This window comes from Stegostoma tigrinum, chromosome 18 (assembly GCF_030684315.1).
Source record: "Stegostoma tigrinum isolate sSteTig4 chromosome 18, sSteTig4.hap1, whole genome shotgun sequence".
Classification (NCBI taxonomy): domain Eukaryota; kingdom Metazoa; phylum Chordata; class Chondrichthyes; order Orectolobiformes; family Stegostomatidae; genus Stegostoma; species Stegostoma tigrinum.
In genome coordinates, this window is record NC_081371.1 from 55,593,785 (window position 1) to 55,618,257 (window position 24,473).

Consider the following 24,473-nt stretch of genomic DNA (forward strand, 5'->3'; position numbering starts at 1 on the left):
AGAACCAGGATTACGAGTTAACCATCTGGCCCCTTGAGACTGCTCCACCACTCAATAAGATTGTGGCTAATCTTTTCATGGCCTCAGTTTCATTTACCTACCCTTTCACCACAACCCACCATTCACCTACTATTCTAAATAATATCGAAATTAGCTTTAAAAACATCAAATGAGAAAGTTGATAACAAAGTGTGGAGCTGGATGAACACAGCAGGTCAAGCAGCAATGTGCTCCTGAGATGCTGCTTGGCCTGCTATGTTCATACAGCTCCACACTTTGTTGTCTTGGATTCTACAGCATCTGCAGTTCCCATTATCACAAATGAGAAAGTTGAACTGCGCAGGAAATTCCACAGATTCACAACCCTTTGGATGAAGAAGTTCCTCCTCAGCGCGGTTCATCACATAAAAGACGTTTTGTCCAAGTCGAAATGAACGCACCGCATCTCTTGTGCAAGCTCAGACACGTGCCTTCCCAGGGCTTCGCATACAGAGAGGCGGAAAGCAAGCGCAGGGCATGCCGGGGGTTGTAGTCCCCGGCGGGGGAAGGCAAAGAGAGAACGTCCTTCGTGACGAGAAAGGACTACGATAACCAGACGCCACCGCGGCAGTTTTAATCACATGGGTGGGCGCTTCGTCCAATGAGGGCGGCAGTGGGAAAGAGGTGGGAGAAGGCTGGACCTGACTTTTTTTTTCCTCTCACAAACACAACAAGACCGGGAGGGACGGAGGTAGCGTTCGTACCTGCTTCGAAACAAACGGAATTCTGACTGGGAGTTATCTAAGAAAACAATACAACTAGCTGGCATACAAAACAAGAACTTTAAAGTATACGTACCCATACGTATCCAATCCAGATTCTCCTTCGCCTTCGGGTGACGAGAAAGTTGTTGGAAGATTTTTTGTTTGTTTGTTTGGGGTCGGAAGGGACAATCTTCTCTTCAGGGGATCCCACCGGCGGCACAACGAAACCGAAATAAACGAGTGAAAGAAGAGTGGGGTTGGGGGACAAGAAGAAAAATCAGATCCGGAAGGTGGATTTCGAGGAAAGAGTTGGTCGAGGGGCAAGAAAGTTATAACTGAGAGAGAGAGGATGTCGACGACGGCCAGGCGCCTGTCGATGGCGGCGGCGGCGCTCGTGCTGTGGGCGAGCGGGGCGCTCGCGCTGCTGGGTGCCCGCGAGCTGCCCCGCGCCTGCCCTGGCCGCTGCTCGTGCGCTGCCCGCATGCTGGACTGCAGCCGCAGGAAGCTGAGCCGGGTGCCGGCGCCACTGCCCGCCTGGACCGTCCGCCTGTGAGTACCTTTACTGTTGTTATTGCAAGGTGAAAGTCCTGCATCGGCGCTGGGGTGCGTGCATCGTATGCAATGCAAACTTTCTGAACCCGCCACCCGTCTCGGTGCCTCGTTAAACCACTACTTTTATTGTTGCTGGTGCAAGGTGAGAGTAGGAGCATCGCGTTTGGGTGCAATGCAATGCAAACTCTACCCGCCTCATTAAACCACTATGTTTATCGTTGCAAGGTGAGAGCTGGTGCGCTTGCATTGTATACAATGCAAGCATTTTCCCTTTCTCTGCACCCCACCCCCCCTCCCCCCAGCGTTGTGTGATTAATGTTATTTTTTTTGTTGCTGCAAGATCAGTGTCGACAAACTTACTCTGCTTCTACTCCGTCTCTCTTTGCACGAATAGACCAGTATTTTTATTGCTGCAAGCTTGAGAGTCGGTGCGTTGTGTTGAGGTGCATGCATCGTACACAATGCAAACTCTTCTCATTCAGCCACCTTCCTTCGGTGCATTGTATACAATGCAAGCTCTCTTCTTTTCTCCCCACACACACACACACACACACAACGCGTGATTAACTCAGTACTTTAACAGTTATTGCAGGATGAGGGTCCCTGCATCGTGCTCGAGTGCGTGCACCGCCAACAATGCAAGTTCTCTTCCACCCACCCCTCACTCGATGTGCGATTAAATTACTCCCGACTTTTGCATTTTATGTTTTATGAAAAAAATAAAACAAGGAACTTCCAATGCTGGAGATCTGAAACACCCACTGAAGAGAAAAAAGAAATTGCTGGAGAAACTCAGCATCTGTGGAGAGAGAAAGTAACGTCACCGTTTCGAGTCCAGTGACTCTTCTTGGAAACATTAACTTTTTACACTGTCAGCAGATGCTGCCAGTCCTACTGAGTTTTTGCTCAGTTTGTTTTCTGAATCCACAGGTACGCGTGGAACAAAAACAGAAGTTGCTGGAAAAGCTCAGCAGGTCTGGCGGCATCCGTGCAGAGAAATCAGAGTTAACGTTTTTGGTTGTGCTCGGGGCATATGAGCAGGAGCAGAGTTGCCGGCGAGTGCGGGGTGCAGTTGCAATAGCCATATTTCATTGTTAGGCTGGCCCCTATACTTCCGTCTGACCACCTCCATGAACTTGCAAGTTACTCATCTGGACCGTCCACCCCGTGTGTTGCAGTCCGTGAATTTGTGTTGCGTTTATACATCCAGATGTGGGCTTTCGATGAAATGTGAAATCGGCTGTGCGCGGAGCAAATAACAAAACGAGAGTTCGGGAAGGACAGTTGCAATCGAATCATTTCGGTGCATGGCTTCACGCCCACCGACCGACCCTCACCCGCCCCCCAAAAAAAAGTTCGATCCACAAGAAATAAACCGCCCGCCTGAGTACGTTGCAAACCACGAATCTGTGCGGTATTTACATGTATTAACCGTCTGAAATGCACAGTCTTCAGACAACGATTGGGGGGTGGGACATAATTGCAATCGAAACTTTTTGTGGTGTCCTGCTAAGTTCGGAGGAAACTCTTCTGGCTTCTAATTGGCAGTTTTTGCCCGATCTGACTTGTTACATAAAGCGCTGGAGATGCTGAAGACCTGATTTTTTTAAAAAAGTACGCAACTTGCTGGAGAAATTAGTTAGTCTGTCTGGCAGCTTCCAGAGCGTTGTTTTCTTTGATACTGAGGACGTTAACTGATTGAGGTGCACACAGTTCTGAGGTATGTAGACGGGGAGACCACCAGGAGAAGGGTCAGTAACCAAGGGGCTCTCCATTCAGACAAGAGGTTTAGCCAATCTTTGAGACATTTTATTCACCCAGAGGCTGGAGGGCATCTGAAATCTGCTGCCTAAAATGGTGGTAGAGGTAAGAACCCTTAAGTCATTGAACTATTTGGATGAACGGTTGAAGTGCCATTCCATACAAAAGTATAGGACAAGCACAGGCATAGTCTGTAGATGCTTCATATTCATTGAATGGGCTAAAGGGCCTCTTTTCATGCTGTAAAAGTTTTAACACTCCGTGACTGTGGAGAGAAGCACAGAGTTCATGTTTTGAGCCTAATAGGATGATTACTTGTAACAGACTACTTCTGCTGCACAAGGAGTGTGCCACATTCAGTCCACATCCATGCACAGTACTGACAAACTGGTGGGTTTTGCAGGTGGGTGGAGGAGGACTTGGAATAGATCTCCTGAACTTGTAGGTAAATTAAGGTCTGAAAAATGGAGTGGTGGTGCCAGAAGACTTGCTGGGTATGCATTTGAATCTGGAAATACATTTTCTGGTTGCTTTCCAGCTTCAGATGCTTCGTAATACAAGGCAGTTACATTAACCACTTTCAACAATGGTCTTTGAATTACATTTGTATGGGATTAATATCACTTGAATATTCTGAATATAGTAATATGATCTGAAATTTTATGTAACAATTAATCAGTGTACCATTTAAATTCTGATACAAAATTTTATATTGAAAGTTCTTCATGATGAGTTCATCAGTTCTACAGTTGACTAAATGAAGCAATATCAGGACTACACCAGGATAGCTCCATTGTTATCCACCTATCGTCTGATGTCTGTCAGGTGGAGGTTGTTAGTTTTTCCATGCCCCATGTTTGGTAGAAGAAAGTCTACCAGGGTTCATACATCTGATTTGTATTTGGTTACCCCTGTTATTCTGGGTTTTCATGTTTACTTTTCATGTTGCTGGGTGGGGAGGGAATTGCACTTGTTTGTGATGCTTTCCGTAGTGGAATAGTTTGCCAAACAGGCGCATGAGTGGGACTGTATGTGTGAAGAAACAGGGTGCTAATGTTACACACATCCTGATTGTGGAAAGGTTATTAGCAGAAAGCATGTAGAAGAGAAACCAATAGGAAAAAATGGGGAGAAGATATTTGAAGTTTCACATGAAAATCGAAGGATTGATCAAACTTCTTGCCGCTCCCCACTGCAGCGTAATATGTACTGAAAGGGGTCTAAATGTTGAACAAAGTAGAAGACTTGCAATTAGTTGTGGCTAATTCCTTCAAATTACCTCATCTGGAACCCATGCTGCCCTGTTCACAATACTTGAATAGCTCTTTTAATGCACTTTTCAAGCATTACATTGCCAGTGGAGTGAACAACTTTGAAGGATTAAATAGAAATAAAGACAATGGATTTTCGAAGTAATTTACTTGATTTGTAGGCAATGCGTCCTTGAAGTTAAATTTCCAGACTTTTGTAAAGGTTACATATTAAATAGATTGTTGTATATTCTGTCATATTGGAAGTAAATTAATTTTTGGGGTAAAAATACCTTAAGAAGTGTTTCTTTAACCTCAACAAATTCTGGCACTGTACTATTCTTTTGCTGAGAGCACGACTTCTGAGGACGGGCCACTGGACCCAAAACATTAACTCTGACTTTTTCTTCACAAATGCTGCTAGACCTGCTGAGTTTTTCCAGAAACTTCTGTTTTTGTTCCTGATTTACAGCATCTGTAGTTCTTGTGGTTTTTATTAACAAAAACAGTAACTCTGTTTTCTCTCCACAGCTGCTGTCAGATCTAAGTTTTCCAGTATTTTCTGTTTGCATTTGTTTCAAATCTCCAGCATCTGCAGCTCTGTTTTATTAAGACGTTTTGTTGTGCTATGAATTTTAGTTGCCATTAAATATCATTCCTTCCAAACATGAAATTAATTTTTCCAAGTTTGGTTTTGTTAAGCATCACGGAATAGCTTAAAATCTAATTTACATATGGTTAAGATTTTTCTTTGATATTTTCTGATCCACGGTTGAATAAAACGCATCTTATTCAAAGCAGCATGTTGGAGTTTGAAGTTACTTTGCAATATTTTCTGAATGCTCATAGCTTCTTATTACATGAAGTATGAGCTAATGATGAAGTTCATGCAGCAGCTGGATAGTGATGTTTGTGTTGTTCCATTTTTCGAGTCATTTCAGAGATGTGATTTTGTATTCGTGCATTCCTCTTAGTAGAAAAGTGATGAGAAGAGCAGCTGTGAATAGTTCCCAGTTGTGTAAACAAGTACTAACAGTGCTTTTGGTGCACATAGTGTGATCACCGTTTGGAGAGTTCTGCCACTTGTTAAAATAATAAGGGGTAGGCCATTTAGAACAGAGTTGAGGAAAAACTTCTTCACCGAGAGAGTGGTGGATATATGGGATGCTCTGTCCCAGAAGACGGTGGAGACCAAGTCTCTGGATGCTTTCAAGAAAGAGACGGATAGAGCTCTTAAAGATAGTGGAATCAAGGGTTATGGGGATAAGGCAGGAACAGGATACTGATTGTGATGATCAGCCATGATCATAATGAATGGTGGTGCTGGCTCAAAGGGCCGAATGGCCTACTCCTGCACCTATTGTCATAAAACATCAGTGAGCATTCCTTCTGTTTAGACCAAATCACGTGTTAATATTATCAGAGTGTAAATGCTTAAACATATTCATTATCAATCTAATATTTCCTGAGGGAAAACAATACATTAAAATGAGGAAACCTTTTCATATGATTCATGTCTTAGTGCAGCTAGCCATGTGTACATGGCTTGGGATAGCAACTTGTCAGGCAAAATTGTCCTATTTGTTTCCAATAAGCAGAATTCTTCCAATTCATGCTGTTATTCTGGAATTGTTGTTGGAACATTTGGGACTGATTCCTAACAACACCAGAAGAATTTAAATTTAGACAGCACCTTTTCATGCCTTGAGAACATCCTGAAGCACTTCACTGCTAATTAACTACTTTGGCAACACAAAAGATAAACACAGCAGCCAGCTTGTGCACAGCTATGTCCTTTAAAGATCAGGTGCACACAGGAAGCATCATCTAAATCCTGGAAAGAGAATTCCACCTCTTCTTTTTGCTCTCTCTTTGGGCATTGCTTTTACTGTTTATGTTAACCTGATCCAGTTATTTCAGTTGTTTTTGAGGGCCATTACATTAATGCTGCCCCTCAATTCTTCGATTTCCTGACAAGATTTAAATAGACCTCTTTCAAGAGGTTTAATTTGCAAGAGAGTGATGTCTTGACGTAGATCACCTTAACACAAATTTGGGAACCTGCTTTGGCGCACTCATTTGGGTTATATTCCTTGAACTATAAATATCGAAGCTAAGAAACTAAATCTCAGCATTCAGGATTTCTTCTGCTGTGGCCATGTTGAACTTCATGTCTAGCACTTCCAACTGCACTTTCATCCATAAGGATGAATCAGCATTTATTTGTTTATTAATAATTCTGCCCTATTCAATATTACTAACACTTAATCGTCCACATACCTGTCTTTCAACTGAAACTCAAGATTTATACTTGTAATTAATTTGCTGTTGACTTGGCCTATTGTGTTTGAATTAGTATCTATTTGTTCACGCAACTAGCCAATGGGCCACGTTTGATATCATCAGCAGACATTCTGACAGCATCCTGTGCTCCTAGCTGTGCTGAATTTGGAGAAGCCTTATGGAAATTGACTGACTTCCAAGATTTCTCAATTCATCATTAGAAGCTTGTAACATTGGACTTTGCGGCACCAAAATTTGTCAGTTACGTCCTCACTGAGAATAAAGTTTATTTACACAAATGTACAATTGAAAAAGTAAAATTTCAGATAGCAAAAGATCTTGGTGCCAGCATGCAATTAGCATGTTATCTGTGTGGTACTAATGGGCTATAAAAAAACTAAAGTCCAAGAGGAAAGAAGTGTGGGAGAGGTGTTGAAGTGGTATTGTACATTGACTCACTGGTCGCTATTTTTGTTTCCAGGCAGTGGAAAATGTATTCTAGTCTGTAAAATTCTCCTGGCTGCAATTCAACAGGCACAATTAGAATAAAGGAGGTTGGATAGTTTTCATAGTTATTAGTTGAACAATTTTGCACATGCAGGTGACTCAGGCGTCTATTAAACTTGGAACATACCATATGCTTCCTTGCAGCGTAGTAGACCAACAAGGCAGCAGGTCCTGGTCCTAGACGTTTCCACCCTTTATCAAACCCTCAGCGCAAAGATAGAACATAGAACATTACAGCACAGTACAGGCCCTTCGGCCCTTGATGTTGTGCCGACCTGTCATACCGATCTGAAGCCCATCTAACCTACGCTATTCTATGTACATCTATATGCTTGTCCAATGATGACTTAAATGTACTTAAAGTTGGCGAATCTACTACCGTTGCAGGCAAAGCGTTCCATTCCCTTACTACTGTCTGAGTAAAGAAACCACCTCTGACATCTGTCCTATATCTTTCACCCCTCAATTTAAAGCTATGCCCCCTCGTGCTCGCTGTCACCATTCTAGGAAAAAGGCTCTTTCTATCCGCCCTATCTAACTCTCTGATTATTTTATATGTTTCAATTAAGTCACCTCTCAACCTTCTCTCTAATGAAAACAGCCTCAAGTCCCTCAGCCTTTCCTCGTAAGAGCTTCCCTCCATACCAGGCAACATCCTAGTAAATCTCCTCTGCCCCCTTTCCAAAGCTTCCACATCCTTCTTATAATGCGGTGACCAGAACTGTGCGCAATACTCCCAAGTGCGGCTGCAGCATAACCTTTTGGTTCCGGAACTCGATCCCTCTATTAATAAAAGCTAAAACGCCGTATGCCTTCTTAACACCCCTGTCAGCCTGGGTAGCAACTTTCAAGGATCTGTGTACATGGACACCGAGATCTCTCTGCTCATCTGCACTACCAAGAATCTTACCATTCGCCCAGTACTTTGACTCAGGTTACTCCTACCAAAGCGCATCACCTCACACTTGTCCGCATTAAACTCCATTTGCCACCTCTCAGCCCAGCTCTGCAGCTTATCTATGTCTCTCTGCAACCTACAGCATCCTTCGTCACTATCCACAACTCCACCGACCTTAGAGTCGTCTGCAAATTTACTAACCCATCCTTCTACTCCCTCATCCAGGTCATTTATAAAAATGACAAACAGCAGTGGACAAAACCCTGACCCTTGTGGTACACCACTAGTAACTGGTCTCCAGGATGAACATTTCCCATCAACTCAGGATCACCACAGTCAACAACTTGACAACATTGCCCTCTTCTGCTTTATTGGGCAATTTTGTCAAGTTGTTGACTGTGGTGATCCTGAGTTGATGGGAAATGTTCATCCTGGAGACCAGTTACTAGTGGTGTACCACAAGGGTCAGGGTTTTGTCCACTGCTGTTTGTCATTTCTATAAATGACCTGGATGAGGGCGTAGAAGGATGGGTTAGTAAATTTGCAGACGACACTAAGGTTGGTGGAGTTGTGGATAGGTACGAAGGATGCTGTAGGTTGCAGAGAGACATTGATAAGCTGCAGAGCTGGGCTGAGAGGTGGCAATAGAACAAGTCTTTTTTATATATAATGCAAAATATGTGTAATCATTCTAGATCATTTGCATCCTCTAACAGAATGATTGCACTGAGAACATGTCCTTTTGCCCTTACTCACATTAATAGCAATTAATAGATGAACTTCCTTAATAACGTGTAGACTTTTAATAAGAAGCTTATTTGAATGGGCAATAACAAGGTGAAGAGCTGGATGAACACAGTAGGCCGAGCAGGACAGCTGACATTTCGGGCCTATCTCAGATTCTCCGGCATCTCTAGTTCCTACTATCTCTGAAATAACCCTTATTTGAATGGGAGCCGAGTTTTAAATCTCTTGAACATCTTTGTTTTGTATGTAAACCATTTTTGACACAATGCTTCTTGTCAGTCAGGACAGTTTCATCAGTTTTATTTCTGCTACATTCCTGAAGGAAGTAGACTATTTTAGGAGAGGAAATTTCATTCCGAATACTGTGAAGATTCAGGGGCTCTGGTCCAGTAAATTACGTGATCTTCTGGGATGGCCTGGATTTGGTTGAATTTACCAAATTTAAGGAAAAGAAAAAAATCAGTTCCTTTATTGGTATTTCTTCAGTCCTGAATGTGCCAGTGTAGATGATGAGAGTGGGACCTGGCTTTCTGTGATGGTTTCTTTGTTAAATGTCTCCCAGAAGTTGCTGTGCCAGCCATAGAACTAATTCAGTGTGAATCGTTGCCTTCAGGAAAGAAAATTGTGAGGGAAGGTGAGAGAAATTTGGGAGCCAAAGTATGCACTCTATCCTAAATAGAATTTTTTTCAGAGCATACTCTTAAGACTGAGCTGTTCAACTTATGTTGGCATTTGGGTAACTTTCTGCGAATTGAATTAGCTCTTTGTAGTCAGTAGATTGCTGTTTGACTGGTTTATTTGTTCTTTGAAGCTGTGGTCACAGCCATAATTGCTTTAAATACTTCAGCACCTGTCAATTGCACTGTAAATACAAATGTTGGAGAAAATTAACTTCTGTTGGGAGAAGTGCTTCCAAACGAAAACTTGAATCATGACTTAAACTAACCAAACAAAGGGTTAATTGATAATTGATAAATTAACAAACTGTTAAAAGAAGTAACTGGTAAAAGAAGTAGGCTGTAAATAGCTATGGATGGCTGCAGAATCGTTCTTTGGACTGTTGGCTGTCATAAACTGACTTTTTTGGCTATCGTATAGAAGAATCTGTACCATCCAAGTTTATTAAATCCCAGTGAATACAGAAATAGTAAAATGCAGAACATCGAAGTCATAATGCCTCTTACCACTTGTTGTCTGATGGTTTATTTATGCTTAATCCATGTTCTGTTTTTTAAAAATTAAATGGCCCTATTGAGCAATAAGTGAGAACCTGCCAGTTTGAGAAAGTGTAGCAGAGATAGTAGGAACTGCCGATGCTGGACAATCTGAGACAACAAGCTGTAGAGCTGGATGAACACAGCAGGCCAAGCAGCATCAGGCGGCACGGTGGCTCAGTGGTTAGCACTGCAGCCTCACAGCGCCAGGAACCCAGGTTCGATTCCAGCCAGCCTCGGGCGACTGTCTGTGTGGAGTTTGCATATTCTCCCCGTGTCTGCGTGGGTTTCCTCTGGGTGCTCCAGTTTCCCCCCTCAATCCAAAGATGTGCGGGCTAGGTGAATCGGCCATGCTAAGTTGCCCGTAGTGTTCAGCAGTCTGTGAGTTATAGGGGGATGGGTCTCGGTGGGATGCTTCAAGGGGTGGTGTGGACTTGTTGGTCTGAAGGGCCTGTTTCCACACTCTAGGGAATCTAATCTAATCTAATCAGAGGAGCAAGAAAGTTGACGTTTCAGGTCTAGACCCTTCTTCAGAAAAAGCTGTTTTTGTGCTGGCCTGTGTGTCTTGCTTAAGCACTGGTTCTTCACATGGGTCAGCTGCTACTACTGGCCATCCCAAAGGGAATCCCAAAACATCAGCTTTCCTGCTCCTCTGCTGCTTGTTCTGCTGTGTTCATCCAGCTCTACACCTTGTCTCAGTTTAAGGAAGCGTCTTGTTTCGAGGCTTAACTTTTACAAAGGCCTTGGCATTTAACTAGTGAATTTACTTTGGGATGGCCAGTAAGAACAACATAAAAGCAGCTTCACATTAGATGTTCTCTGATAGTGATTGTGTGGAGGTAATGCCTGAAAGACATTAGTGATCCAGAGGTCCAGGCTACTGCTATGGAGACTGGGTTTGTTTGTGACTGGTGAAATCTAAATTCAATTTAAAAATGTGGAATATAGGACTGGTCTCAGTCATGGTGACTATATTATGATTAATCTGTAATTTTAAAAGTAATCAGACTCACTAATGGCCTTGGATGTAGCAAATCTGCCATTCTTGCCAATCTGACCTGCATGTGATTCCAAACCCACAGCAATGCGGTTTACTGTTACCTGCTGCCTGAAATGGTATCTATAAGCCACTTAGTTCCAGAGATGGGCACCAAATGGTGAAAGCCACAAATGCCCACATCCCATGAAGAAAGATTGAAGGGAGGCAAATGTTCCTCTTTTCAAGAAAGGGAATAGGGAAATCCCTGGAAATTACAGACCAGTCAGTCTTAGGTCTGTGGTCAGCAAGGTTTTGGAAAGAACTCTGAGGGGGATAGGATTTGTGACTATTTGGAAAAGCATAGCGTGATTAAAGGGAGTCACCGTGGCTTTGTGAGGGGCAGGTCATGCCTTACAAATCTTATTGAGTTCTTTGAGGAAGTCACGAGACAGGTTGACGAGGGTCGAGCAGTGGATGTGGTGTACATGGACTTCAGCAAGGCATTTGATAAGGTTCCCCACGGCAGGCTCGTGCATAAAGTCAGGAGGTATGGAATACAAGGTGAGTTGGCTGTCTGGATTCAGAATTGGTTGGCTGACAGGAGGCAGAGTGTGGTTGTAGATGGTAAGTATTCTGCCTGGAGGTCAGTGCTGATTGGTGTCCAGCAGGGCTATGTTCTTGGGCCTCTGCTCTCTGTAGTTTTTAGAAATAACTTGGATGAGGAGGTTGAGGGGTGGGTTAGTACGTTTGCTGATGACACAAAGGTTGGAGGTGCCATTGATAGTATCGAGGGCTATTGCAGGCTTCAGCGAGACATTGACAGAATGCAGAGCTGGGCTGAGAAATGACAGATGGAGTTCAACCTGGATAAATGCGAAGTGATTCATTTTACAAGGTCGAACTTAAATGCTGAATATAGGATTAGAGGCAGGATTCTCGGCAGTGTGGAGGAACAGCGGGATCTTGGTGTTCAAGTGCATTGCTCCCTCAAAGTTGCCACCCAAGTGGATAAGGTTGTTAAGAAAGCAGATGGTGTTTTGGCTTTCATTAGCAGGGGGATCGAGTTTGAGCCGCGAAGTTATGCTGCAGCTCTACAAAACCCTGGTGAGACCACACTTGGAATATTGTGTCCAGTTCTGGTTGCCCTATTATACGAAAGATGTGGAGGCTTTGGAGAGGGTGCAAAAGAGGTTTACCAGGATGCTGCCTGGACTGGAAGGCATGTCTTACGAGGAGAGGTTGACTGAGCTCGGACTTTTCTCGCTGGAGAGAAGGAAGAAGAGAGGTGACCTGATCGAGGTGTACAAGATAATGAGAGGCATGGATAGAGTCGATAGCCAGAGACTTTTCCCCAGGGCAGGATTGACTGCCACGAGGGGTCATAGTTTTAAGGTGTTAGGAGGAAGGTATAGAGGAGACGTCAGAGGGAGGTTCTTCACCCAGAGAGTTGTGAGTGCATGGAATACTTTGCCAGTGGAAGTCGTGGAAGCAGAGTCATTAGTGACATTTAAGCGACTGCTGGACATGCACTTGGAGAGCAGTGAATTGAGGGGAATGTAGGTTAGGTTATTTTAGTTTTGGATTAGGATTATTCCACAGCACAACATCGTGGGCCGGAGGGCCTGTACTCTGCTGTACTTTCCTATGTTCTATGTTCTAAAAGAGCTGTTGCAGCGCAGAAGGAACCCAACTGTTCCATTTTTGTCTGCGTCAGTTCCCCTGCCTTCTCCCTACCCTTTCTTCATTTTCAAATAACATTCCAGTGACTTTTTGTCGGCCAAATATTAGCTGTTTACACTGCACTCAGGCCACACGTTCTAAACCTTAATGACCCATGTAGTGAGAGTGTTTTACCTCGCCACTGTTGTTGCTCTGGCAAATTACCATCAATCTGTTCCCTCTGATTCTTGATCCTTTTATGAACAGGAACAGTTTCTTCCTATGTACTCTGTTTAGACCCCTCAAGACTTTGCCTACCTCCATTGGCTATGACCTCCATGCTCTCTTCTGCATGGAAGACAGTTCCAATTTAAATTAATCTCGCAATTTAAGGTGATCGTCCCATTGTGTTGTCTTTTTGTGCACTCTCTGCAATGTTTTCACCTCATTCTTAAGGTGTGGTCCCAGAACTGGTACCAGTACTAGGTTACTGATGCTTTATTCGCTGCTTATTCAACCTGACCTGCACTTCCATGTCCCCTTGTTCTTCCAAGCAAAGTGAATTATTTCACATTAGTCCACTTGAGCATGAACTGCCACCCATCTGCCCATTCTACCAACTTGTCTATGCCCTTTTGAAGTTCTAGACTATCTGCCTTCCCTGAGGGCAAGGCTGTATGAAGAGGTGATACAACCACGGCCAAGGGCCAATTGCAGCAGGGAAATAATTACTTTTCAGACCACACATGTCTTACAGTGCTTATCTGGGACTAGCTAAGGCAATACTTCAAGCAGAAATTTCAAAATTTGGCGACAAAGCTCAAACTGTTGATGAATTTCTAAGATTAGGTAATTGTCCTGAAGTCATTTTGCATTAATAATTAGTTCAAATTTATGCACCCTGAAAGGTAAACCTCTTGTGGTGCAGTGGTGGTATGTATGCCTTTGAGCCAGGAGGCTGATGTTCAAGTCCCACTTACTCAGTGTGTAGTGACGTCTCTGAACAAGTTGTTTAGAAACCATCATTGGCACATCTGAAAGACAACATCTCTGATAGCACCGGAGTGTCAGCTTTGAGGGCACTTGTGATGCAGTGGTAGTGCTCCTGCCTCTGAGCTAAGAGACCCAGGTTCAAGTCCCACCTGCTCCAGAATTGTCATAACATCCCTGGACAGATTAATCTCAAAAAGACTTCAAATTTGGGAAAGTAGAGAGAAAGTTGGTGGGCTTTTTACTTGTTGAGTAATTACACTGTAAAAGACAAGATTGCTACGTCAGAATCAGGAAGTAAGTATCATAATTAAGTCGAATTACTGTTTTGTGTGCGTTAATTTATAGAGCAACAGTTGTTTTTACTTGCATTCATAATTAGTATTGATTTGCTGTGTATGTCTCTGCTGGTAATCAAAAAAAAATCCATGGCCCCTCAGCAAAATTGCATCTAAATAGTAAATCTGACTTGGACTGCTGCATTGTTTTCTGGTGCAGCAGTAAGTATAGCATGTAAAGGAAAAAGGTTCAGTAAAAAGCCATTCTTTTCCTGAAATTTGTGTGATAACTCCCAAGGTTCAGTTAAAAAGAACTTGATTTTATTGTCATGGCAGCCAGGAAAACACATGGCAATGAGCTGTTCTCCACAGCTGCTTTTCTCTACAATCCAGACCAGAAACTTTTAACATACCAGGCTGATTTATGTGTTACTCAGTATTGGTGTCTTAAAGTGGTTAAAGCTTTGCTCTCCCTTCCCAGCATTTTTATTTTGCTGAATTAGCAGATCTGCTTACGTTATGGCATTGATTAAAATCTATTTGGCTTTACTTATGCAGATGTTTAAACCATGGTATTAAACCACTTTGCAATACAGAAAGGGCTCTAGATACCAATGACTAAATGGAAAACGCCTGTTGACCTCTATCCACAAATAGTTGGTATTTCTCCTAACCTTACAGTATGAGTCCCTTTTACAGTCTTTTGGCCTTGAGCATTTACCCCAGGTGCAGACTGCTTACTGTGTCACAATGTGGCTTCAGTTCCCTGCAGGAAGAATATGTAGAGGTATTAGTTTCTTTCAAGTGATGGCTGTTTGTTCTGTATGGTTTGGGGCTATTTCATTACTTTCTTAGTTAACACCTTTCCAAGCAAGCATTTGGAATAGGATGTTTGAAAAAGTAGAAAACAAGATATTGGTTTAGTTAATTGAGGTGGGGAATCAACAAACTGTTGCCTTTGTCCTCGACAATTTCTTGTTCTTAAATGTATCCAACAGCTCTTTCATTATGTAGTCATGAATATATCTGTAAATATATTTTGTGAAGGTGCTCTCAAACTGAAGCTGTAGTTTTTTGAACTCCTGTTTTGGACGATTTGAACTCACTAAGTTCTGTGGTGCTTCTTTCTGCTTAACTCTGGTTTGAGATGCCATTTTGGGTTCTGCAGTTAAACTGGAATGCAGTCAATGTATGTACAGCTTTGCCTCCCATCATTTATTGCAAGAGCTAACCATAACCCAGTGGTTTTGTTGTACACCATGGGACTTTGCAGGTGGGGGAATTTACCTGTATGAAATCAGCTGCACTTTTTTTCCATAACGTCTGAAGTTGGTTCCAGAGCAGAGAACTTTTAATGCTGATTGTTTACTGTTTTTAGTAACATTTTTAAAAAATACCTGATGGCCTTGGATTATTCTTCTAAGCAATTATTTCCAAATTTTATTTTTGTTTGGGTTTGCATTAGCAACCAACAACCAGCTCATCTCCACTCAAGTAATACAGGATAGTGGGTTTGATCAGGATTTTCATGTCTGACATTCCATCTGTTACATGTATTAGCATCAGGATCATGCTTATTTGTTGCCTTTGTGTCTTAACCGTAACTAGCATTTATCCAAAATGTGAGATTGCAGAGGGATCTGGCTGTCATCTTGCATGAATCTCAAAAAATCTTAGAATGCAGGAATGGCAAATAAATAGCAAAATGTCCGAATGATATGGAGACAATAAGGTCTGCAGATGCTGGAAGCCAGAGTCTATAGGTGTGAGGCTGGAAAAGCACAGAAGGTCAGACAGCATCAGTGGAACAGGAAGGCCAGAGTCTGAGTTGAGAAATACAACAATTCTTTATGCATAATGTAAAACTAAAACATTTTTGCCATGGATTAGTTTGAAAGAGATGACTGACTGTATTCCACAAAAAAAGTAAATATTTTTGAACATACAGATTTTATGGAGATAGAAGCAGGTTGGTGAAGTTTAATTTTTGGATCTGTGTTTGCAGTTTGCTTTATCTTCTCTAGCCTAATAGCAATCACTTAGCGAAAACAGCTAACCCAGTAAAGTTTGCAGATCAAAATTTGCATCTGCTAAACTGTACAGGTGTGTTGTGCAGAGGAATATTTGACATTTGTTTCTTTGAACCTATTTACAAACTTTTTTGTTTATTTCAGTCCACAGCAAGTCAAAATATTTTCCATTCATTTTTTTCTCTCTTAAAGTTAGTGGAGACTGATTGCAATTGCTGCAAATTATGGTAATTGAATGGCCATTCTTTGTATTTTTCTTGCGGGAAGGGGCGTGGGAGGATTGTTGAAGAGCAGTGGGATACCTTCAACCCAAGTCTTTATGCACTTTTCAAAATTCCACGGCTGGCAAAACAGAGATAATCACTTGGGTCTTGCAACTGAGTAATTCTCGTTCAGCCATTAAAGTTGGGACCGTTTAGCTTATTGCTGACTTTCTTTCCTCATGAGAAAATTACCAATGGGGGTACAGTCGAGTTTTGATCACACCTCTGTGTGAATTACCTTTTTAATTTAAAAAGTGCAGTAATAATAAGTTGCAAGTTAATTTTTAGAATTAATTCAGCTAATTTTCTGCCAGAACAAGGTAACAAAATCAATCATTGAGAGGTTGAGTTACTTTGGTCAAAACAACTGTCTAGAATCTGATTCCATAAATGGTGATTGTCTTGGCTTGGGACTTCTTGTATGTGTATAAAGAAATTTATATGTGAAGTGGGACTGAGTACTTTTCAAGGGCAAGTTGCCATATGTAGAAAATTCCTAAGCCGAATATAATCCTTTACTAAAACAAGCTGCTCTTCCAGTAGAGACTTGCATCTCTATACTGCCAGACTAAAGTGTCTACATTTTCTCAAACACATTGCATGAAAGCACTAAATGAAGGACTATTTTACAGACGGAAAAAGTGTGGTTTGGGTCGTAATTTTTTTCCTGCCAGGCATTTTGGAGGTTAAAATTAATTAAGAGTTACACACCATCTTTTTCTTGCTCTTAAAGTACCATACTAAATTTACTGAAATGCCTGAATGGTTCCAGAGTAAATGATCAATAGTTTAAAATGCCTGTCTTAAACATGTGGGCTCAAGGTTATTCTAAATTGAGCTTGAGCCCGGTTGAGTTTCTCTGAAATCCGTTGACCAGCTTGCACTGTTTTAGTCCTAAATTTACGCTGTAGCCTTTTCAGCTTGTAATTCTTGTGAAAAGTAGTTGGACAACTTCAGTTAAAAATGGCTAAATGCTGTTTTCGCAGTTACTGATAGACTACAGATGGATGGAGTTTGAACTCCAAATGAAAGTGTCTGGCTCCAGTGTGGCGATATTGCACAGCAGACTTTGTAATTGGAGGATTTTGTAGTTTAAATCCTTTGCCAGCTCAGTACATGTTGCAACTCCAGCTGAACAGATCTACTCGTGTCTGTAGCTGTCTGGTGGGTCCCTTTTCAAACATGCTTCAGATTGTTTTTTAGGGTTTCATTTTTAGTTCTCTAATATGGATTGGAGTTTAAAAAAATTAAACGTGCAGCTTAGTTCATGACTAGATTGTATGCAGCTGTTTATGCAAAAGAATTGATTTCAATTAGTATAACCTTTATAACAAAAGTAAAATACAGTAGACATTGAAAAATTGAAATAAAAATTTTATAAGTTGATGACGCTCAGCAGTTGTCACAAGTCCATGGATCTAATTGATTAACATTTAAGTTGAGATGACCTTTCATTAGTTTTGACCTGGAACATTAAGCCTTTGTCTGCACAGGTGTTGCCTGACCTTAACATGAGGCCTAGGAGCAAGAGTAGGCCATTCCATTCCAGTCAGAGATCATAACTGATCTGGTAATCCTCAACTCCACTTCCCTTTTCCCCATAACCCTTCATTCCCTTAATAATGATCCAATCTCGAGCCCACTGCAGTAAAGAATTCTACAGATTCATTACCTCCTGAGAAGAAAATCCTCTTCATTTCTGTCCTAAATGTGCACCCCTTATTATCACTCCTCCTGAACCTGTAGTCTCATGGCCGTCTCTGTCAAAGGGGAAACAACTTCTCGGCATCTGTTAAGTCCTCTAACAATCTGGTATGTTTTCACAAGGTTGCCTCTACATTTTTCTATTTTCTAATGAGTACGGGCCTAAACTACTTAACCCCTCTCATTCCGCCCTATCAAACCTTCTCTGGACTGCTTGCAATGCCAGTGTATGTTTCCTTAAATAAGCATTCCAAAAATGTACACAGTATTTCAGCTGAGGTCTGATGAGTGCCTTGTATAATTTTAACAAAACCTCCCTACTTCCGTGCTCCAGTCCCTTTGAGGTAAAGACCCACATTCCATTTTTCCTCCCTATTTCCTGCTGAACTTGGATGCTAGCTTTTTTGTGATTCATACAGGACTCCCACATCCCTCTGTCTGCATCTAGCTTTCTGCAATCGTTCTCCATGTAAATAATATTCAGCTCCTTTATTCTTCCTACCAAAGTTCATAACCTCACATTTTCCTACATTATGTTTGATTTACCCAACTTTTGCCCATTTGGTTAACCTGCTTGTATCCCTCAGCAGACTGTGTCCCCACCACTTGCCTTCCTGTCTCTCTTTGTCATCAGTAAACTTGTTATAATATGTTCACTCTCCTCATCTAAGTAATTAATATATGCTGTAAATAATGTAACCTCAACACTGATCCCACAACATGCCATTAGTTGCAAATTGCTGTCCTGAAAACACTCCCTTTATTTTTTTTCCGCATCTTTTTAAAGTGTTGTCAAACCAAATGTTAAGTTGGAAACTCAGTTATTTCCTACAAATGTCATACTGCATAAGGAATAAGTGAAAGTTTTCAGCCTTTAATTGTGCATTATGTTCTTACCCCTGTGGTATCGGAAACTTGTTAAATTTGTGTCCTTTTGGTTCACTATGTCCAGACTTTGATTTGCATGTTTGGGAAGCTTGAGTTGTGAATAACAATGGTATTTTGATATTTTTTTTTCCTCTTGCTCCTCACTCCAGCTTGTCTCTAATGTTTAGAGGGATGTCAGTCAAGTGTGGTGTAACATTTTGGACTTGCTGTTAATTGTTGAAATTGTCCCAGTGGTATAAGCCCCTTATTGACTGAAAATTTTTACTAGATTTAATACATTGCAAGCATTTTGTGCTTATGATTCAGTATATCAAACAACAACATTATGCTGGTTATGTTTTTAAATGCCTGTTTTGTGAAGACAGTTCTCGTTACATTCGGGGCATAGTTACTTTGGCATCAGTAGCCTTTATGATTTGTGTGTACAACTGTGATATGACCTAACTAATCATTCATCAAGTTTGCCTGGATAGTCAAAGTTTGATTCAATATTTTACTCCAAAGGTTGGTGTTTTGTTCCAGCTTTTGTTTTATTGTGTGTTCACTGGAAGTTAACTTGCTTTTCAATGCACCACATAAATGATTCCTGCAATGAATTGCTAGAAAACAGAAAAGGACCCCTAGCCATATCATGCTCTGGTCTAGGAATAATGGGTATAATTGAATGCTCCACTGTTGGCTTGGTTTGATGAGTTGATTTTGAACAAGAATTAAACCTATGAGACTTCCTTGGTGCGAATCCCAGACTCATCCTACTACATACCCAATGTGCTAGCAGTAGATTACTTTATTGTTTCAACTTTGATTTGATTTATTATTGTCACATGTACCTACATACAGTGAAACATTTTGTGTGCAGTACAAGATCATAACATACAAAGGTCATAGGGTGATTGTATTTCTTGCGCTGTTCAGTTACGGCTGCAGAAAATTTGCACAGAAAGCAAGATCTTCATCAGATCTGTACAAGCAGAGGTTTAAAAATGTAGAATGGTTGTAAGAAATGACCTGCTTTAGAGAACTCTCAAAAAGTCGCCGTGTCTGTGTCATCTTGAATCTACGTGTTGTATATAAATTGTAATTAGTTTAAAAATTTGTGTGAAGATTTTGTTCCTGACTTTCCCATGACTCCAGTATTGATTTAACTGTTACTTTGTAGTCAATTACACATTGAAATAGAATTCCACATTAATCGATAATGTGTCTATATTTTACAGGGATTTGAGCCACAATCGAATCACTTCTATCAACAGCAGCTTATTTAACAATCTTCATAACCTACAGGAAGTGTAAGTCACACTCTTCCTGTAAGAGATAAATATGATTTAAGTTCTGAAATTCTGATGATTAAAATTAAAATAATTAAAAACTGATTTTTGACTTCCAGAAAAATAACCCACAATGAATTAACTGAAGTGCCGAACTTTGGAATTATAACTTCAAACATTACCCTTCTTTCACTGTGAGTGTCAATTTTTAATATATTTTTCCTATCTTTTTGTGACATTTCCAGATGTGTTGTGGTGGTGTTCATGGAAACTGGACAGCTTAGAAGAAGAAATAATCAATGCATTTTACAATCTGTTAGTCTAGGAATGTGGCGGGTTAATATTGGCCTCTGTGTCAGAAGATTGTGGAAACAGTATCTGTACCACAGTTAAAATGATAACCTTAAACCGAAAGCTTTGTCATGAATGGTGCTGCAATGTTGCACATGCTGTTCATTGGATAAGCTGTTAATTTGGTGGTTTAAACTACAGTTTCTGTTCAGGTGACAAAATGAATATGCATTATTTGTAGAAAAACTACAGTTTGTAATCTGACTCCTACAGCTCAGAATAGATGAGCAATATGCCATGAGTGTAGGAACTGGCTGATAAACAATATTGCTACATTTGTTACTTTAAAATATTGTGTGAAGCGCTGTATATCTGCAACTGTTGTACTGGATTTGTGCTGTTGGAAAGCTTTGATATACTGCTTATTGTTTAAGAGTTCAGGATCTGTGGGTTTGCATTTGGTGTTTGATTGCCACCAGGGTCAGGGAGCTACATATTCTACGATTGTAACTGAGCTGGATTCACAGCTCAGCCCCGAATTTGTCATGAATTGCTTTTAAATGCAGCATTTATATGTGCTGTGATAGATAGCTAGTGATGTGTAACTAGTACTGCTTGATCACAGTTTGAATTCAGTACCTTGTACTGAAATTTTCACACTGTCTTTACACAACATTAACATGAAAATGATACAACAACTGATGTTCAGAGGAATTACAATTTGAATGCCTTATAAACAATATTTTAAGTGGTCAGAATGAGATTTAGAGGAATGAAGGATGCATGCATATCCATTGGTGCTCAGGTTCCTTGTAGTAATCCTGGTTATAGCTGAGAACTCTTAGCTCTAACCGAACAACCTTCTGAAGAAGGGTCTAGGCCCGAAACGTCAGCCTTCCTGTTCCTGTGATGCTCCTTGGCCTGCTGTGTTCATCCAGCTCTACACCTTATCATCTCTAACCATCCAATAGCATTCATCTTATACCAATTTTGTAGTTTCTAACAATCTCCTTGGGATAAAAAAGAGCACATATTTGAAAAGTAAGGAGTCCAGTGGCATTGTAAAGAGTTTTGGGTGCCCTTTAAATCTTGAAGCAGCCAGAATGTTTAGTGTTTATTACGCATAATCTAGCCAATATTTTTTAAAAATCACTTCTGTACTATGGTGAATGTTAACTGTTAAAGAAATGTCACTCAAGTTCCTGCTTTACTCCCGTGTTTAAATTGCATTCAGTATCAATGCTTGTAGCATCTGTTTTTCTTGCTGCACAAGGTAAAAAGGTCTCTTGATGCTACTGTTATAAGCAAAGCAATCTTAATGAAACAGCTGTAGCTGTCAAACCATGTTTTCACATTTTCAAATCATGAGTATAGATGTGGTATGTGATCCAACACCTCCAATTGTCCTGTTATTTTTGGAGAAGATATTCATGCACGAATTTAGTTTAACTTCGCTTGTGTTTTCTCCATAAGTAAACACAGATCTACTTGTGTATTTCTTCAGATAACAAATTTGTATAAGAAAATGTCGTCAGAACATCTTTTTTGTGCTAAGAGGCAGAATATGTCACCTGTGCACTGTCAAGTCAGCATAGCAGCTCAGAGACAAAACTCAAATGTTAAACCCACTGTTTTGAACTGCAATATAGCATTATGTTGTCTTAGAAAATTCCAAGCGAAGAATACAGTAGGATTACCCACTTGATTAATTTTTTTGATGCTACTTAACTTTGAAGATTTTCATTGTATACATTCCAGTTTCAAAGAGGTATAGCTGTCAATTTCACCATTTTTTTCCCCAGTCTTCATATACCTTCTTTCAATGTATACTGATGGGAGTTGTAACTTATTTTCTTCTGCCCATTTCTAGTTTAAGACTGTTGTGGTCCAATGTAGCATTCCAGCTGTCAGTAACAGAATTAGGTTCTAAATCAGAGCCTTCCTTGCCTATCAGAGGTATAGATAGACTGGACAGCCAGGGACTTTTTCCTAGGGTGGAGGTAGCAATTACGAGGGGATCTAGTTTTAAAGTTAGTGGAGGTAGATATAGGGGTGACGTCAGAGGTAGGCTCTTTACTCCGAGTGTGGTCGGAGTGTGGAATGCATTGCCGAAGAGGTTAGTGGAGTCGACCTCATTAGGGGCATTTAATCGGCTATTAGATAGGCATATGGATGATAGTATAAGGTAGCGGTGGAAGTTAGATAGATCTTAGGTTTAGGGTAAAAGTTTGCCACAACATCATGGGCCAAAGAGCCTGTACTGTGCTGTCCTGTTCTATGTCCTATGCCCCATTAAATGATATTTATTTTCTTGTTGCTAGCTTGACAGCTTGAACTTAGCATAGCCTGCAATTAAAACTGAGTCCTCTGGTCTCCCTAGTGTAGTTAGTTAGGTCTTTGGGCATCTGTTTGGTACCTTACCTGTAGTAGCTTGTGTTTGTTTAATATTCTGATTGGTGTTTCCATTTGTATGTATTTTGAATGCTGAAATTTCTTTCTATGAAGCTTTTCAGAAAGTTGGATAAATAATGTTTTGCTTAAATTATGTGTGTGTACAGGTTCAAGAGCCAAATGAGGCAACCTTCGCCCTGAATCTAGCTTGACTATAAGCTGGTGTCGTGTGATTTCTGACCTTGCTCACCCCAGTTCAACACTGGTACCCCCACCGGCACACTTGAGTGTAGCTGAGCCCTCGATTTAATGTTCATTCCATGATCTCCACAACACCAAATTATGTACAATTAACACCATTGGAGCTGCAGCCCAGAGGAATCGGCGACTATAGGAAGGAACAGAATTACAATTTTACGTCCCATAATTAATAATAATTTTTAAAAATCACAATTTTTGCAACAGCCACATGAAGAACAGTACCATAATAATCAAAACTGATCATACCTTGTGTTGTAATATTTCAACATGTCCTCCGATTACATGACTTCTTTTGTAACCTCAAACTCAAAAGCTATTTCTCAGCTGATAAAATACTTCTTGAAATATAGTCTGCCCTATGTAATTGTATTATAATTTATGCAGTCATCAGCATACCTTGTTTATTGTTTCAGTGGAATTGGGCGATGTTGCCTTTTCACAAATTTGACTTTTTGTCTATTTTCTTCTCTTCTGAAAGCATGATTTTACATTTGGAATTTCACCAAATATGTGGCATCCTTCAGTAGCATGCAGAAATGCAATTCTTTTGTTGGACCTAGTCAGTGAGTCTTAGGCTGGGGCAGAGCATGAGAGCCAGGGTCAATCCTTCCCTTTACCATTCCCACAGATTGCAAATAATTAAAATCCAGCAGGGATACTCAGTCGTCATCTTTTGCCCTTAATTTAAGTGACCTTAGTTTAAAGTGACCAAGTGTGCTTGCTATATCCGGATAGCTGGCTTACAGTAGTTTTGTGGCCACAGGAGAAGGTTTTTTTAAATTCACGGCTAGGTCAGCATTTATTGGGTAGAGGACAGGTAACAGTCAGCTACATTGCTGTGGGTCTGGAGTCACATGTAGGCTAGAGCAAGTAAGGACAGTGATGTCCTTTAGAGAAGGAAACTAATGAACCAGATGGGTTTTTCTAACAATCAGCAACAGATTTGTGGCCATCATCGGGCTCTTAAATCCAAATTTTTTTTAAAAAACTGAATTCAAATTCCACCATCTGCCGTGGCAGGATTTGAACCCAGGACCCAGAACATTACCTGGGTCTCTGGATTTAATAGTCCAGTGATAATACCACGAGGCAATCACCTCCCCTAAGAACGTGCTACTAATCCAAAATTAATAGTCAAAGAACAAAAGGAGAAGAGGAACTAAATACAATAAATGCATCTAAAGGGAAAAAGCACTAGAAAACCTAATGGTGAAGCAGGGGCTCAATGGCCTACTCTGTCCCTACAACTGATGTTTACAAAGGCTTCATTTAGGTTTGTGGAACTTACATTGTGATGCATGTTGCAAGTGGATTATAGAACAGAATGATCATAGAAAAAGCAGTGTGATGTCTGTGGTGAGTTTGCGAGAGGACCATATTGCACACAATACTCGAATTAAGTCAAAAATGAAAGAAAATGGTTTTATCTCAAGATGCACGACCATCCACAACCAGTAATTTTGATCTTCAGCTAATTAGTTTGTCAGTCACATGCCTAAACCATAGTTTTGAGTTC

General features: G+C 40.8%; 1 protein-coding gene and 1 long non-coding RNA gene across 2 annotated transcripts in view; one reads left to right on the top strand and one right to left on the bottom strand.

Annotated features, from left to right (window-relative positions):
- LOC132210716 (uncharacterized) overlaps positions 1–1,197 on the bottom strand; it is a 105,307-nt gene extending 104,110 nt beyond the window's left edge. Inside the window, exon 1 of the long non-coding RNA XR_009446900.1 lies at positions 838–1,197. This is a non-coding gene — a long non-coding RNA (uncharacterized LOC132210716). The remainder of the gene's footprint in view (positions 1–837) is intronic.
- lrig3 (leucine-rich repeats and immunoglobulin-like domains 3) overlaps positions 711–24,473 on the top strand; it is a 63,397-nt gene continuing 39,634 nt past the window's right edge. Inside the window, exons 1-3 of the mRNA XM_059652553.1 lie at positions 711–1,292; positions 19,964–20,035; positions 20,134–20,208. Coding sequence (XP_059508536.1) covers positions 1,093–1,292; positions 19,964–20,035; positions 20,134–20,208 — 347 coding nt within the window. The 5' untranslated portion in view covers positions 711–1,092. The remainder of the gene's footprint in view (positions 1,293–19,963; positions 20,036–20,133; positions 20,209–24,473) is intronic.